Raw genomic sequence first — 13705 nt, forward strand, 5'->3', positions numbered from 1 at the left:
TGGCAGTCTCACTTATGAACCGCCAATCTCAGCATTTAAGAGGATGGCAGGTCCCAGGCTGGTCTGGACTATATACTGAGCCACTTTCTCAAAAGTTAATTGATTAACTAATAGAGAAAGAGAAAACCAGGGAAGTGAGAAAGGACCTGATGTCACACTTGATTTATGGATCATGAGAGAATTTTTGCTGCAGTTACATTAATGTCTGTCCTGTAGTTTTATACATTTGTTTTATTTGCTCCATTTGAGCAAATGTAAGAAAAAAATAGTAAAAAAGTTTGAATAAAAATGTACTCAGATGGAAAGGCGCGAACTGGACCAGCCTCCGAGTACTCAGGCTCATAGGAAACTCGTGCTTAAAAAGCGAGGCAGCTGAGAGGGGTCCTGACTTTGTGTTTGTAGTAGTCAAGGCCTTCTCTTCCTTTCTCGGTCTGCCCCCTTCCCTTCATTGCTTACACACCACTTTCCAGTAGTTCACGCTCCTTGGAAATCCGACGGTGAGATAGAGGGGAGTATTGTGTCTGTTTCCTCACACTGCCGTGTTTCTCTGGGAAACAGATTCATAGATGAGGAGATCAGACTAGACAGACAGCCGTGCTGATTCCTGGCTTCTTAGTTTGTAGCAGATGTCTTTGCCCCTCTTGTCATGAAATAGAAGCATGTGAGATTTTACTCAAACCTCCAGCTATGCCAAGAGCTGCAGGTTTTTTGTTTGTTTTAGTTTCTGGTTTGGGGGGTTAGAGATGCAACCCAGAGCCTGTGCATGGTTAGCAAGTTCTGAGCTACAGCTCAAACTGCAGGTTTTTAGATTTTGTTATGTTGACCTCTTTTTCCTTCAAGAAGGCCCTCATATAAATACTCCTCATTAGAAGTATGTGCATTATACATTTGCTTTGTGCCTGCTGTGGTAGTACACTATTAGGTTTTTTTTTTTTAACTTGCTATTTTATTTTGTGTATCTGAGTGCTTTCCTTGCATGTATGTTCGGGCACCAGGTATGTGCCTGGCGGTGCCTGTCGGGTTTCCCTGGGTTACAGACAGTGGTGACTGGCTTCAGACAGTACTTTGGAGAAGTTCTGAAAGCTGACTTGACTCCCAGGCCCACAGCAGCAGGTGTTTGTCGGTAGGTGCATTGTTCTGGGGAGTTCCTAGTTGTGCTGAGATATACTTATGTATTTTTAAATTTCCCATTCATAAAAAAGTACGATTGATGGTGTGTTACAGTTTTTTGCTTTTTAGAGGAATTTTTCTGTGGCACTTAATGGGATGTTCTTTGACTTCTCTGTGACCCTAAGCTTAGTCAGGGAGCTCTGGTTAGAGTGCCTTACTCTCAGGCCCAGTTCCAAAGTCTTGTGAGTTTGAAAACTAACTTTGCTTTTCCCTTGAGAGTTTTCCATTTCCTTCTTCTCTTAGTCATACTCAACAGAGTGCTAGTGTACTAATTATTCAGTGTTATAGTGGAGACTCTTAAAGTTTCTTGTTTTCATTTGGTTTTGAGACAGGGTCTCTCATTCTGTAGTCCTAGCTGTCCTGGAACACACTTGTGTTGACCAGGCTGGCCTTGAACTTGCAGATGTTGGCCCGCCTCTGCCTCCCTCACCTCTGCCTCCCACGTGGCCTTGGAAGTTGATATTTGAACAATTTCAATATTGTGGCTATTCAAAATGCCTTGGTTCCTACAGTAGTATTTGATTTTCTATACAAATGCATATGATATAAATAGGTCTGATTGAAGAGCCCCTTGTGGCTTGTAGACAGCTGTTTGCAGATGTGTTTTATAAAGTAGATAGTTCCAGGCCCAAGGAGCCATTTGTAAATTTCATAGAAAGTACACCTTTAATCCTAGAACTTGGAAGGCAGAGCCTGGTGGATCTCTCTGAGTTTGAGGCCAGCTTGGTCTACATATTGAGGATAAAGGCCAGCCAAGGATACATGAGACTTAAAAGAAAAAAAATTATTTTTTTATTTTTATTATTGTTGTTTTGTTTGTTTGTTTGTTTGTTTGGTGTGTGTGTGTGTTTGTAAAAGCTCCAAGTGTATTTAAAATTAAATATAGATATTATTATCGTGGGGCCAAAAATATGCTAAAACATAAAGATGTTTATAAGCCTAAGTTATGGAGGTTTTCAAATACATGAAACCTACAAGATTAGAGGGAAAACTGATAGGATATTTGTTTTATCAAAAACACCATAACAAAGTGAGAAGCCCTGACAGACTAGGGAAAGTGTTTGTGTTTACTAGAGAAGTTCCTGCGGTCAGTCAGTGACAGCTGAGCAACAGCTCAAGGGAAGTGAGCAGAAGACTGTACAGACCTCATGGGGCAAATGCAGATCCCTGACACACACACAAAGCTTACTAATTCAAACGAGTTATCTGCTCATTTGATAAATAGTTGTCTACAATTGGCAACTAATTAGGTCACTAATAGAATGCTGTATCTGTTAGGATCTGTTGAGAGTAGAAACACCATTTGAGGCATTTCTTGGTCCCAAGGTAATTGTTTCAGGTACTTAAGATGTTACAGTGACTCACATTGGAGACAGCATGAAGGCTTCACTTTGGGGCTGGGAGGTAAGAGGAAAGAGGTAGGACATAGCTTAGATCCTGGAGAAACTGCTACCAGGAAGCTACGAAATAAAGGTTTAGACTCAGCCCTCAGGCTTCAAGACTTTAAAGCACAGATGCTAATAGCAGCACAGGGGAGAGAGAGGTGTTAGAAGCCTTGTGGACACAGTTGGGAAGACGCTTTTGTACAGGGAGTCAGGTCTTGGTTTTTCTTTTCTTCCCCTGAGATGGGGTTTCTCTGTGTGTCAGCCCTGGCTGTCCCAGAACTTGCTTTGTAGACCAAGTTATCCTTGAAGTCACAGAGATCCACCTGCTTCTACCTCCTGAGTGCTGGGATTAAAAGTATGAGCCGCCATACCTGGCCCAATAAAAACAACGTTTTAAAGTTATGTTTTAATAATTTTAAAAATTAAAAATTATTTTATTAGTATGGGTATTTTTCTGGTATGTATGTCAGTATACCATCTGTATGTAGTGCTGTCGGAGACTAGAAGAGGATAGTGGATCCCCTGGAACAGGAGGTTCAGACAGTTGTGAGCTGTCATATGGGTGCTGGGAATTAAAGTCAGGTCCTCAGAAAGTGTAGCCAGTGCTCTTAATTGCTGAGCCATCTTTCTAGTCCCCCCCCAAAACAAAATTTTTAAATGTTAATTCTCTTTGACTCAGTAAGTCTGTATGAAGAAAATTATTCCACAGAAATACTGGTTGAAGTGTGAAGGACTATTCCCAAGTGGTGTTTCCTGCTGGCCCGTGTTAACTGACGTATGCATCATTGGAGGACTGACTCACTGTTTAACTGTATACTCACTTAGTGAAGACTGGCCACAAAAGAGTTGCCCTGTAACTCAGTGATGAAAACAGTGTGTTATGTTTTGTAAAATCCAAGAGTTGCAGGAAGACTTTTACAGATGTTCTAAACAGACTTAGGAGGTAACAACTATAATTTTTATGCACTTTTTTTTGACAGTTATGAATGCAGGAATGAGAAAATACTTTCTACAAGCTAATGATCAGCAGGACTTAGTGGAGTGGGTAAATGTCTTGAACAAAGCTATAAAAATTACAGTAAGTATTTTTTTTTAATTTCCCTTTATAGAAGTGATGTTTACATTATGTAAATGTGTCTAATGTCCTCAACTTACCAACAGGTTGCATATTCAAGGTTGGTTTAAAAGGTGTGTTCAGAATGTGAGCCATTTTCTAGTATGTGGGGACTTAGAGCCTTTGAATGACTTTCACTGTGTCCCTAGGAAGGACTCACACTTTGTGTGTGCTGATTGTGGTTTTGCTTTACATCTAGAGCAGGGTGAGAGGCTTTGACAACCGACTCTGAGATGGGCATACGTGTTCTCCTTTTCTAAGCCATGGTGGGCAAAGGAGAAGGTGGGTGTAGACTGGGAAAGATCTAGAGAATGAGTCTGAAGAGCAGTGGTAAGCAGAGGGCTCTACATGTGTGTTCTAGTGATGTCTGGGGCTCTAAACTCCTCCTCTCACCTGCCCCTTTTCCTGGAGTTCCAGGACCTGCTATTCCTCCCTCCTGTTGATGCTACAATGACTGCTGTTGAACTCTTTTCTTTTGGTTAGTTTAAAAAACGAACACCAGTACTTACTGATTACACTGTGCCAGCAGGCAGGCTTCAGATAGAAGTCTTCTCTCAGTTTTCCAGAAAGTGAGTGGTGGGTCTAGAACCTAGGCAAGCTTATTGGTCCCTGGACCCTGAATCTGCTGTGCAAGGAGCAAGGAGTCCCTTCTTAAACTCAGCCAGGCTGCTCTGAGCTGCTGCACACATGGACTGCCCCGCTGCACCTTCCTTCCTTACATGGAGTAGACCACCTGGAAGGGGTTGGGAAGGAGCTACTCCAGTGGGGTTGTGTCAGCTAAAGTTTGTTCTCACTGAAGTGCAGTCATTTACTGGCCCGTATCTACTCAGGCCAAAGAGCATGTGCCCTGAAAGTGAATACATAATGTCCTCATCTGAAGTGAAGGACTCCATGTTTATGCCACACCGCAGCAGAGTTAAGATAGCCAGCCAGGGCTGCTCTTAGTGAGGTCCAGTGTTTTGTATTGCACCAGAGCAGCTTGTTACCACATGACAGAAGACACCCACACACCACATCTGATCTGCACATGAAGCAGAAGTTATTTCGGGGCTTGTGCAGTTTCAGGAAAGCAATATTTTGAACAGATTCAGAAGTTTGTGTTCTTACAAGGTTTTAGTTGGTCATTTTGAGCTCCTAATAAATATTTTCTACCTAGAAGATGTCTTACGAAGGCATCGTAAAAGTACCGTATGAAGTACTTTTCTGAATTCATTTTTCACAGTTTACAGTAATAAGCAGAACTGGCTGTTTTGGTGATTTGGAGAAAAGTAGAATGAATAGATAGACTCAGCATTTTACCAGGTTGGAACGCCTTGAATTGCTACTTCGTTTATTTGTGGAACTAAGTTTTTCATGTGCCATTGCAAAATTTTCAGCACAAAGGAGAAACTAGCAATATTTAAGGTATAGACCTTTAATCAGCTTTGTGATCTTGCAGCTTTATTTTATGTGACATTTCTACTGTCTTTATAATGTCTTTGAATCTTGATAATGATTTTCATGATTTTATACTACGTATTTAGAAAAGTGTAAGTACAATTCAAGTAGGATACAGGAATCATCAGTGAAGTAAGTGATGTGAGTATAGACTAGTAACTGACTGGAGCCAGTTCCAGGAAAACAGGAGACTGAGAGAAACCCAGGCTTTAATAAGCTATGTTTTGTAGGTGCTGGAGAGGTGGCTCAGTGGTTAAGAGCACTGGCTACTCTTGCAGAGGACCTGGGTCACGTGACTGCCCACAACTATCTGTAGCTCCAGTTCTTCTGGCCTGCAGTCATAAGACATGCAGGTGGTACAGACATGTCAAAACACCCATATGCATAAAATTAAAAAAAAAAGTTAAAAATAGACATTTTGTTAAATTCTTTAGAATAAAAATTTTACCAGTTTAGACCTCATAGGCATTTTGCACATTTAAGTATATTGGAGTGTAATAATTTCATATTTAAATGGCTAATAATTTACATGTAGGATCATTGAAAAATTAATATTCCCCATTATAATATATGTGTATTTACCTTCCTCTTTTTTTTTTTTTTCCGGAGCTGGGGACCGAACCCAGGGCCTTGAGCTTGCTAGGCAAGTGCTCTACTGCTGAGCTAAATCCCCAACCCCTTACCTTCCTCTTGAACAATTCCAAATGACATTTTGATCAACTAATTCATTCAATCTATATGTTTAAAATTTAAAATTTGTTTTTCAGAGTGTGGTTTTGCCTTAGGGAATGTTAGAGCATTGTGACTAAGAAGGTGGTAATTAGTGGAGTTCCAGTTTTAGTAGTGTATTACCATAGTGCACTGCCCTTAACAGCTATAGTCTGTCTTTCCTGACCTTCCCTACGTCTGTGTAGCATTGTAAATCCTCTCCTGAATATTTAAAAAGAAAAGGAAAATAATCTCGAAGGATAGTTTTGTGACTTGAGTTTTGAAAGTCTGAGTTCGGAAGCAGCCTTTCCAATATGTGTTATTCTACTGCCCCTGTAGTAGCTCCTGGTCCTGTACTGCCAGAGAGAGTGATGAAGACGGCCATAGTGTTTAACTAAGCAGAGGTCCACTATTTCTAAAATGTCTTTTTCCACCATAAGTTCTAACTTACAAGTCTACATTAGCTTTTAATCTAATAACTGGTCTTTTAAAGTTGGAGCAGAAATTTCACAGTGATTTTATTTTTAAATGACAACTTTTTTTTAATATAAGCTGAATAGTGATTTTAAGCACTACCTTGCTGCCCTGCAGTGTTAACTAGGCTTTTGCTAGCCAGGCAGGTCAGATGGAGAGACAGGTCTTGCCACACAGGAATTCATCAAACACGTTCGGTCGGTTCTGTCCTCCAGCTCTGCCCTCATTGCTGGTGAATGGAATTTCACTCCCCTGTAACTTTTGGGAGGTCTGCAGCCTTTTATTTATGTTAGCCATAAATGTTGGCGTCTGTTTTACTCACTTTTCCTTCCCATTGTTTTCTTTTCTGATATTGGAGCATTCTATTGGGGTCACAGTGAATGATTGCTAAGAACACATTCAGATCCCTCCCCAGAATAGTCGCATAAATAGCAGGGGAAAAAACGATAGAACAGAAGCGTGTTCAGTGTCTGGCGTTTGTCCCCTGCCCCTGAGTTGGCTGTCTGATGCTCATCAGCAGTTGGCTGATTCGCAGGTAGGTGGGGCTCTTTATCTTAGTGTTCGGATTTGACTCACTTTCATTCAGAGCTGTTTTTGTAAATTCTAGGGGAGTTACTTTATTTCTGAATTCTTTGAAAATAAGATAATTTCACCCTAAATAACCTTTATTATAAACGGTAGCTCAAGTGTTGGGCATTGTACCCTGCTTAGACTTCATTTCCTCATTGTCAGCAGTGGGCCAGTTGTACAGAAAAAGATTTTTAGCATGATCTGTTTCTGGAAGAAGAATGAGGAAGCAATATACGTCAGCATATCTTAAAGTTTGTGTTAAGGACTTTTCAGAAATCCTTAGGAGTAGCAGAACCCTCACTTGGAGGTTAACTGCTGTTCCTCTTGCAGGTCAGCACAGAGCCCCAGCCTCGGGTCATCTGCTGGATAGATTGTTTCTATGGCTCAGATCCTCTAACTGCTGCTGTTTGCTGATTTCACTGACTTAACAGGACCACGCTTTGCAAAATGACTGAAATAAATTGTGTGATTGTAGAAAATGAAGGAGATTTCATCTGCAAGTTGTTCTAGTGTGTAGTATCTAAATTCCAGCCAACACTTTGCATACTGTTGTAACACCTTTAGAAGGCACACAGAATATGGCCTCTGAGGATTCCACAGGTGTTCCAGATTCACCTCCTTCTTTCTCCTTCTTTCTCCTTTGTGACTCCTTCTGTCTTTCCACCAGTGATTGACACTGTATTGGAAGTATGCTAACGAGCCTCCAGGGCCTGAGGAAAGCCTGACAGGGGAAGGAAGCAGTGGGAGAAAATGATATCACCTAAGATAATGTCATTCTTACCCAGGAACACCTAGGTTCCTAAGCATGTGTAGGTTGAGATCACCGTACACGCAGCTTGTGCTTGTTCAGTACTTTGAGGAAAGCGTCTTTGTAAATAAAAATGTCAGCGTCATACGCCAATTCTTTTCCAGATCTGGTGAGCACAGTGTTATGCACAGTGACAGCACAGTGTGGACAGAGTTTGTGAAATACAGTCTGTCAGAAGCATCTGTTCCTACTGAGACTGCAGTTTGAGGGGGATGTTCTAGGGACTTGCTGGGTATGGAGCCTGCCTGTCTACAGTTTTTGATTATGTTCCTGGGTAATGTCTTAATGTACATACCTGCCTTGGATGGATTCACATTAGTACCTGTAGGGCCTGTGACTGCAGTATTAGTAGTTTCTCTGTAGTTCACAGGTGGTGGGCAGATGATTTAATTTTAACTTAAATGTTTTTATTCCATTCCCTTTGTAGTTGTCATTCACATTGTTAATAATGTTTCTGAAAGACTAAGGACACATGATAAAATGCCCTTTAAATCATATTCTGTGTGTAATTGATGCCGAGAGTGTATTGATTCATTTTATTGTATAAGTTTGTCTAGAATGTAATACAGCGGGGACCTCAACCTGTGTTCCTTGCTGCCCCTGAGCACCTGCTCCTTAAGCTGCTGAGACCTGGCCAGGGGACAAAGGAGGAAGTGTATGGGTAAAGACTGCACAGGCAAAGCAGCAGTGATGCTGTGTCCTAAAGTGTTGTCGGACCAGAATAACCTGAGCTCTCGGGCTAAAATATTGTAAATAGATTAGTATTTGTCAGTTATCTAAAACTAGTTGAAAGTCCTGTGGTGATGGGGAGGGTTGCAAATACACTTGTTGTACAGTAATATTTCTCATTCTTCCAGGTACCAAAGCAGTCAGACTCACAGCCGGCCTCTGATAACCTGAGTCGCCAAGGTGACTGTGGCAAGAAGCAAGTGTCTTACAGAACTGATATTGTTGGTGGTGTACCCATCATCACTCCAACACAGGTGACAAGTCAGCGCTTCTGTTACGTGGAGGTCTCAGGATTGCACACTGTGCTTTTATTTTTATCAAAGCTGAAGCAGAATGTCTTTGCTGAATTAATTCAATATTTATATTGTACAAAAGCTTTTAATTTGGTTTCCTGTTAGAGAGTGTTTTTACAAACTTTTGTAAAAACTTTTGATTGTAAAAAGAGATTGGAAGTCACACAGGTAAACACTTGGTCCTTTGAGCTGAATTCTTTGTATCTCCCTGCAGAAGTGGATTTGGGAGTTACATGTCAGACTTTGTAGCAGCATATTTCACACCAGTCTTTAGAAGGTACTCTGTCTCAGGGGTGATAACTGCAGAGTTCTGCCATGATTTATAAGCCTCTCTTAGTGGGGTTTTTCTTTTCCTTTATTTTATTTAACAGTGTTGTGATGAACATTCTTATGTCTTAGGCTTTGGAGATTAACACTAAGGGCCTATACATACGAGGCAAGAGCCCAACCACTGAGCAATATCTTGGTTTAAAAAATTTTTTGTTTATGACAGCATCTAAAAGAGTTGCACAAGCTGTTCTTTTTTTTTTTTTTTCTAAAGATTCATTTATTATATATAAGTAGACTGTAGCTGTCTTCAGACACACCAGAAGAGGGCATTGGATCCCATTACAGATGGTTGTGAGCCACCATGTGGTTGCTGGGAACTGAACTCAGAACCTCTGGAAGAACAGTCAGTGCTCCTAACCGCTAAGCCATCTCTGTAGCCTGCACAAGCTGTTCTTGAATCTACTTTATAACCCAGATAAGCCTAGGACCTTAGATCCTCCTGCTTCAGCTTCCTAGGCAGCTAAGGTTACAGGTCTACACCAAGATAAATTAATTCTTGTAAGTAAAGTTGCTGGGTTAGAGCCTGCAAATATGTGGGTAAGTGTGTGTGTGTGTGTGTGTGTGTGTCTGTGTCTGTGTCTGTGTGTGTGTGTTTTCCCCTGCAACCTGAGGACTGCAACTCTGGCTAGATTGTATCCTAAACGTACTGATATGCCTGAGTATTAGGAAAAATAAACTTATGTACTTTTGTAAATGAACTTGAAACTTTTATATGGACTTGTTTCTTATATTGCTATTGAGAAAAATGTACTTATAAAAATATTTATTTTTAATATTTATTTATTTATTTATTTATTTATTTATTTATTATGTAAGCAGCATTTTGCTTGCATGTATGCTTGCAGATCAGAAGAAGGCACCAGATTTCATTATAGATGGTAACGAGCTACCATGTGGTTGCTGGAAATTGAACTCAGGACCGCTTGAAGAGCAGTGCTCTTAACCTCTGAGCCATCTCTCCAGTGCAAGATTTATCTATTTTGGGGGCTGGGGATTTAGCTCAGTGGTAGAGCGCTTACCTAGGAAGCACAAGGCCCTGGGTTCGGTCCCCAGCTCCGAAAAAAAGAACCAAAAAAAAAAAAAAAAGATTTATCTATTTTTATTTGTTTGAATACACTGTAGCTGTCTTCAGAGAGCATTAGATCCCATTTACAGATGGTTGTGAGCCACCATGTGGTTTCTGGGAATTGAACTCAGGACCTCCGGAAGAACAGTCGTACAGTATTCTTAACTACTGAGCCATCTCTCCAGCTCGAGAAAATGCACTTTTAATAGAAATTCAAATATTATTAGTTGTGAAACCAAGAGTTTGAAGTGATGGCTGTTGTCAGGGTTGGATATGCTCGCTCACTGCTTCTGTATCTTTTGATGGTAACAGGCTCTGATGCTCTATAGACCTTTAACATTGTAGCACACACTATCTCTTTTCAAGCCTTTTGCCAGAGGAGTGTGACAAGTGGGAAGAAATCTCATAGCATCATATTACACTGAGTATATTTTTATGTTTGGCAAAGGGTATTTAATAATCTCTGCTTTGGGTATAGTTTACAGGTTTGTTTTGTTTTGTTTTTATTTTATTATTATTATTTTGCCAAATTTAGATTTTTAAAAATTAAGGAAAAAAAGAAGTGTGTGGGAGGATTGCTTTTTCTAAAAGAAATGATTTTAGTCAGCTGAACTTGAGATTGGTAAGTAGCTGAGTGGAGCTTTTTCCGTACCATGGCTTACGTTGGCTGTTGGTACGTAGATGTGTTAAGACGCTGGTGCGATGTGCCTGTGCCTGCTGTAGATTAGATTCTACAGAGGATGCCATTTAAAACCGTTTCAAAGAATGCTACTGTTTTATTGTAGTACAGAATTTAAAATTGCAAAGTAGCATTTAGACAATATAGATTCAAGAAAATGTTAAATAAGTGTCATTGGGATGGTTAATTTATTTAAAATCTTTTAGGTAAACATTAAGTGTTGAATTAGTGTTGACCTGTTAAATGTAGAACAGGTTGAAAATTCCTCGTGATATACCTGACAATTGAGACTTAATTGTTCCTTGAAGGTTTTTTTGGAGTTCTTAAAAATTGAACTAACTGACTTGTGAAATCGTAGCATGTAGATGCTGAAAATAACCAGTCTTGGGCTTGGTTCTGGATAGGCACTTAGGTTTAAATACTACGAAGAGTAGGCAGAGAACATTTTAGACTTGACATCAGCTATGTTGTGCATCAAAGGTGACTGATAATTGCACATCATCAGTATTTCAGATGCTTGTTTATAACAGACCCTGTCAGAGAATGACTAGAAGAGGTAAATAGAAGCAAAGTTTACAAGCTACAGTCTAACAAAGGACTGTTATCCACAGAAATAACTCTCAAACCCAATAAGAAACAAACTAAATGTCCTTTTAAAGTAGACAGAATCTATAAAGACATTTCACCAAAATATGAAGTGTTTGCTAATAGGCACTCGGAGAGATAGTCACCATTTATGGCTAGTAGAGAAAAATCTGAATTAAGGACCCAATCAGATACACCGGAGCAGAGATTCTTGTGCCTCTCACCCATTGCTTATGGAGACATAAATAAAACAGGTCAGCTACTCAAAAAAACCAAATTGGTGTGATGGATGTCAATTTTGAGGAAATTTGCAGTCATTCTCCAGCCTGTTATGTACTTTCCTAGGCATTTATCTTAAAGATGCACATAATTTTTTTCACATAAAAGCCTTACATGGATGCTTCCAGTGGCTTCATTCCTAGTAGCCAGAAGCTGGAAATAACACGCACTGTTAACTGGGTAAGCGGTCAGCAGCTTGCTATGGCAGTACACCCACACAGACAGTGACTGTTGATACCAAGAACCACCTGAGTGAACCTTCAGAAAGTTATGCTGAGTGAATGAAAAAACTCAAAAGATACTTACTGTGTGCTTCCATTTGTATTCACAAAATGTCAGAACAAAGGAAAGGCTCTGGGGGAGCGCTCGCTGCAAGGGCACCACCAGCAGACCAAGGCAGTGAGCAGCTCTCCGTGCTGATTCTGGCGACTGTTGGCTGTCGTGCATCAGTCAGCATGTGGAGATGCCACAGTGGACCAACAAGTGGTCAGCACTCAAATGTATATACAAATTGTATATACAAATGTATAACTGGAAATCTGAATAAAGCTTACAGACGCTTGGCGTGAGTGCTGTGTCCTGGAGACATGCACTTTCTCTTTGGGAAGAATTTGGTTGAGGGTACTCAGGGTCTCTGGTACATTTTATATTTATTGTATCTGTTTAGATCATTTCAGTATAAAAAGTTAGACCCGAGTTAGGCAAGGTGGCACACACCTTTAATCCCAGCATTTGGGAGGCAGAGGCAGGTGGATCTTGATGAGTTTGAGGCTAACCTGGTCTACAGAGAGAGTTCCAGGATAGCTAGGGCTATATAGAGAAATCCTGTCTGGAAAAACCAATTAATAGATAAGTAAGTAAATGAATGAATGAATAAATAAATAAAGTAAGTTAACCTCACCCCAAGAAGAAGCACCAGAGACAGGAGTTTTGCAGAATTATAGAAATGGGTATTTGTGGTTGATCAATAACAAGAAAGTTGTGATTAAGTGTCACAGACTTAAAATTTTTCTGAGGTAACATTAAGTATAAGTATTAAACTTACAGCAATAAAAACATTTTTTTGCTTCATTTTAGAAAGAAGAAGTAAACGAATGTGGTGAGAGTGTCGACAGAAACAATTTGAAACGGTCACAAAGCCATCTTCCTTACTTTGCTCCTAAGCCACCTGCAGACAGTGCAGTCATCAAAGCTGGGTATTGTGTGAAACAAGGAGCGGTGGTGAGTAGCTTCCCCATACCTGGGAAGGAGGGAGGATGAGCAGCCAGCAAGCTTGAAACTCCGAACTCAAGTTGTGTGCTTTATCTTCTGACAGACCCGGAGTAGAGAGAGCAGGCTGTTGCTGGGAAGGGTAGAGAGGGTTGCTCATGATGGTCGTCACCCAGCGGTTACTTCCTGGGTCTTTGGGCAGTTGGGCAACTTAATGCTATATCCGCCAGCGCTTAGTCTAAGTGAACTTTACCAGTTCAGGTTTAGGACAGTTGTTGGTGAACTGAAAACTTTACTTTGTCTGCGTGCATATGGGGCAGGGAGGGGAACAGAGCACGATGCATGTGCTCCGAGATCAGAAGACAGCCTTGTCAGTTCTCCACTTCCAGCTTCGCCTGGATCCCAAGGTTCAAATTCAGGCAAGTGCTGGGGAGCCCTAGGGAAAGTGGAGGAGTGGGAGCTAGTTTAAGGTTGGGGTGCCACTCTCCCAGCCTTCTAGTTTGATAGGAAAGCTGTTTTGTAGAATGTGGTTTAGAAAGAGGTAAAGGAGAGAGGTACAGCTTTCGGTATGAGCACCTCAGTAAGTTCAGGTTGCCCCAGTCAGTGCCATGGAAGAGATTTCTACAAGGCGAACGATTGGTCAGTTTTCTTTTTCTTTCTTTTTTGTTTTTTGTTTGCTTTCTTGTTTGTTTGTTTGATTTTTGTTTTGTTTTGCTTTTTGAGATAAGGTTTCTCTCTGTGACTGTGGCTGTGGCTGTCCTGGAACTCCCTCTGCAGACCAGCTGTGAACTCAGAGATCTGCCTGCCTCTGCCTCCCAAATGCTTATTTTCTAGTATTTCTGAGGCTCCAGGTTTCACCTGCCAGGTGC

At 40.7% G+C, this 13705-nt stretch overlaps 1 protein-coding gene across 31 annotated transcripts in view; it reads left to right on the forward strand.

Annotated features, from left to right (window-relative positions):
* Nucleotides 1-13705, forward strand: part of Plekha1 (pleckstrin homology domain containing A1) — a 51180-nt gene that overhangs the window by 24467 nt on the left and 13008 nt on the right. For 15 of the 31 annotated variants that reach the window (XM_063267889.1, XM_039083129.2, XM_039083140.2 and 12 more), the window contains 3 exons: nt 3536-3633; nt 8524-8649; nt 12705-12848. In XM_063267889.1, coding sequence (XP_063123959.1) covers nt 3536-3633; nt 8524-8649; nt 12705-12848 — 368 coding nt within the window. Of the gene's footprint in view, nt 1-3535; nt 3634-8523; nt 8680-12704; nt 12849-13705 lie in introns of all 31 variants that reach the window. The other 16 variants (XM_039083107.2, XM_039083132.2, XM_006230412.5 and 13 more) reach the window with 3 other exon arrangements.

The sequence above is a fragment of the Rattus norvegicus genome, chromosome 1, assembly GCF_036323735.1.
Source record: "Rattus norvegicus strain BN/NHsdMcwi chromosome 1, GRCr8, whole genome shotgun sequence".
In the NCBI taxonomy this organism is placed as follows: domain Eukaryota; kingdom Metazoa; phylum Chordata; class Mammalia; order Rodentia; family Muridae; genus Rattus; species Rattus norvegicus.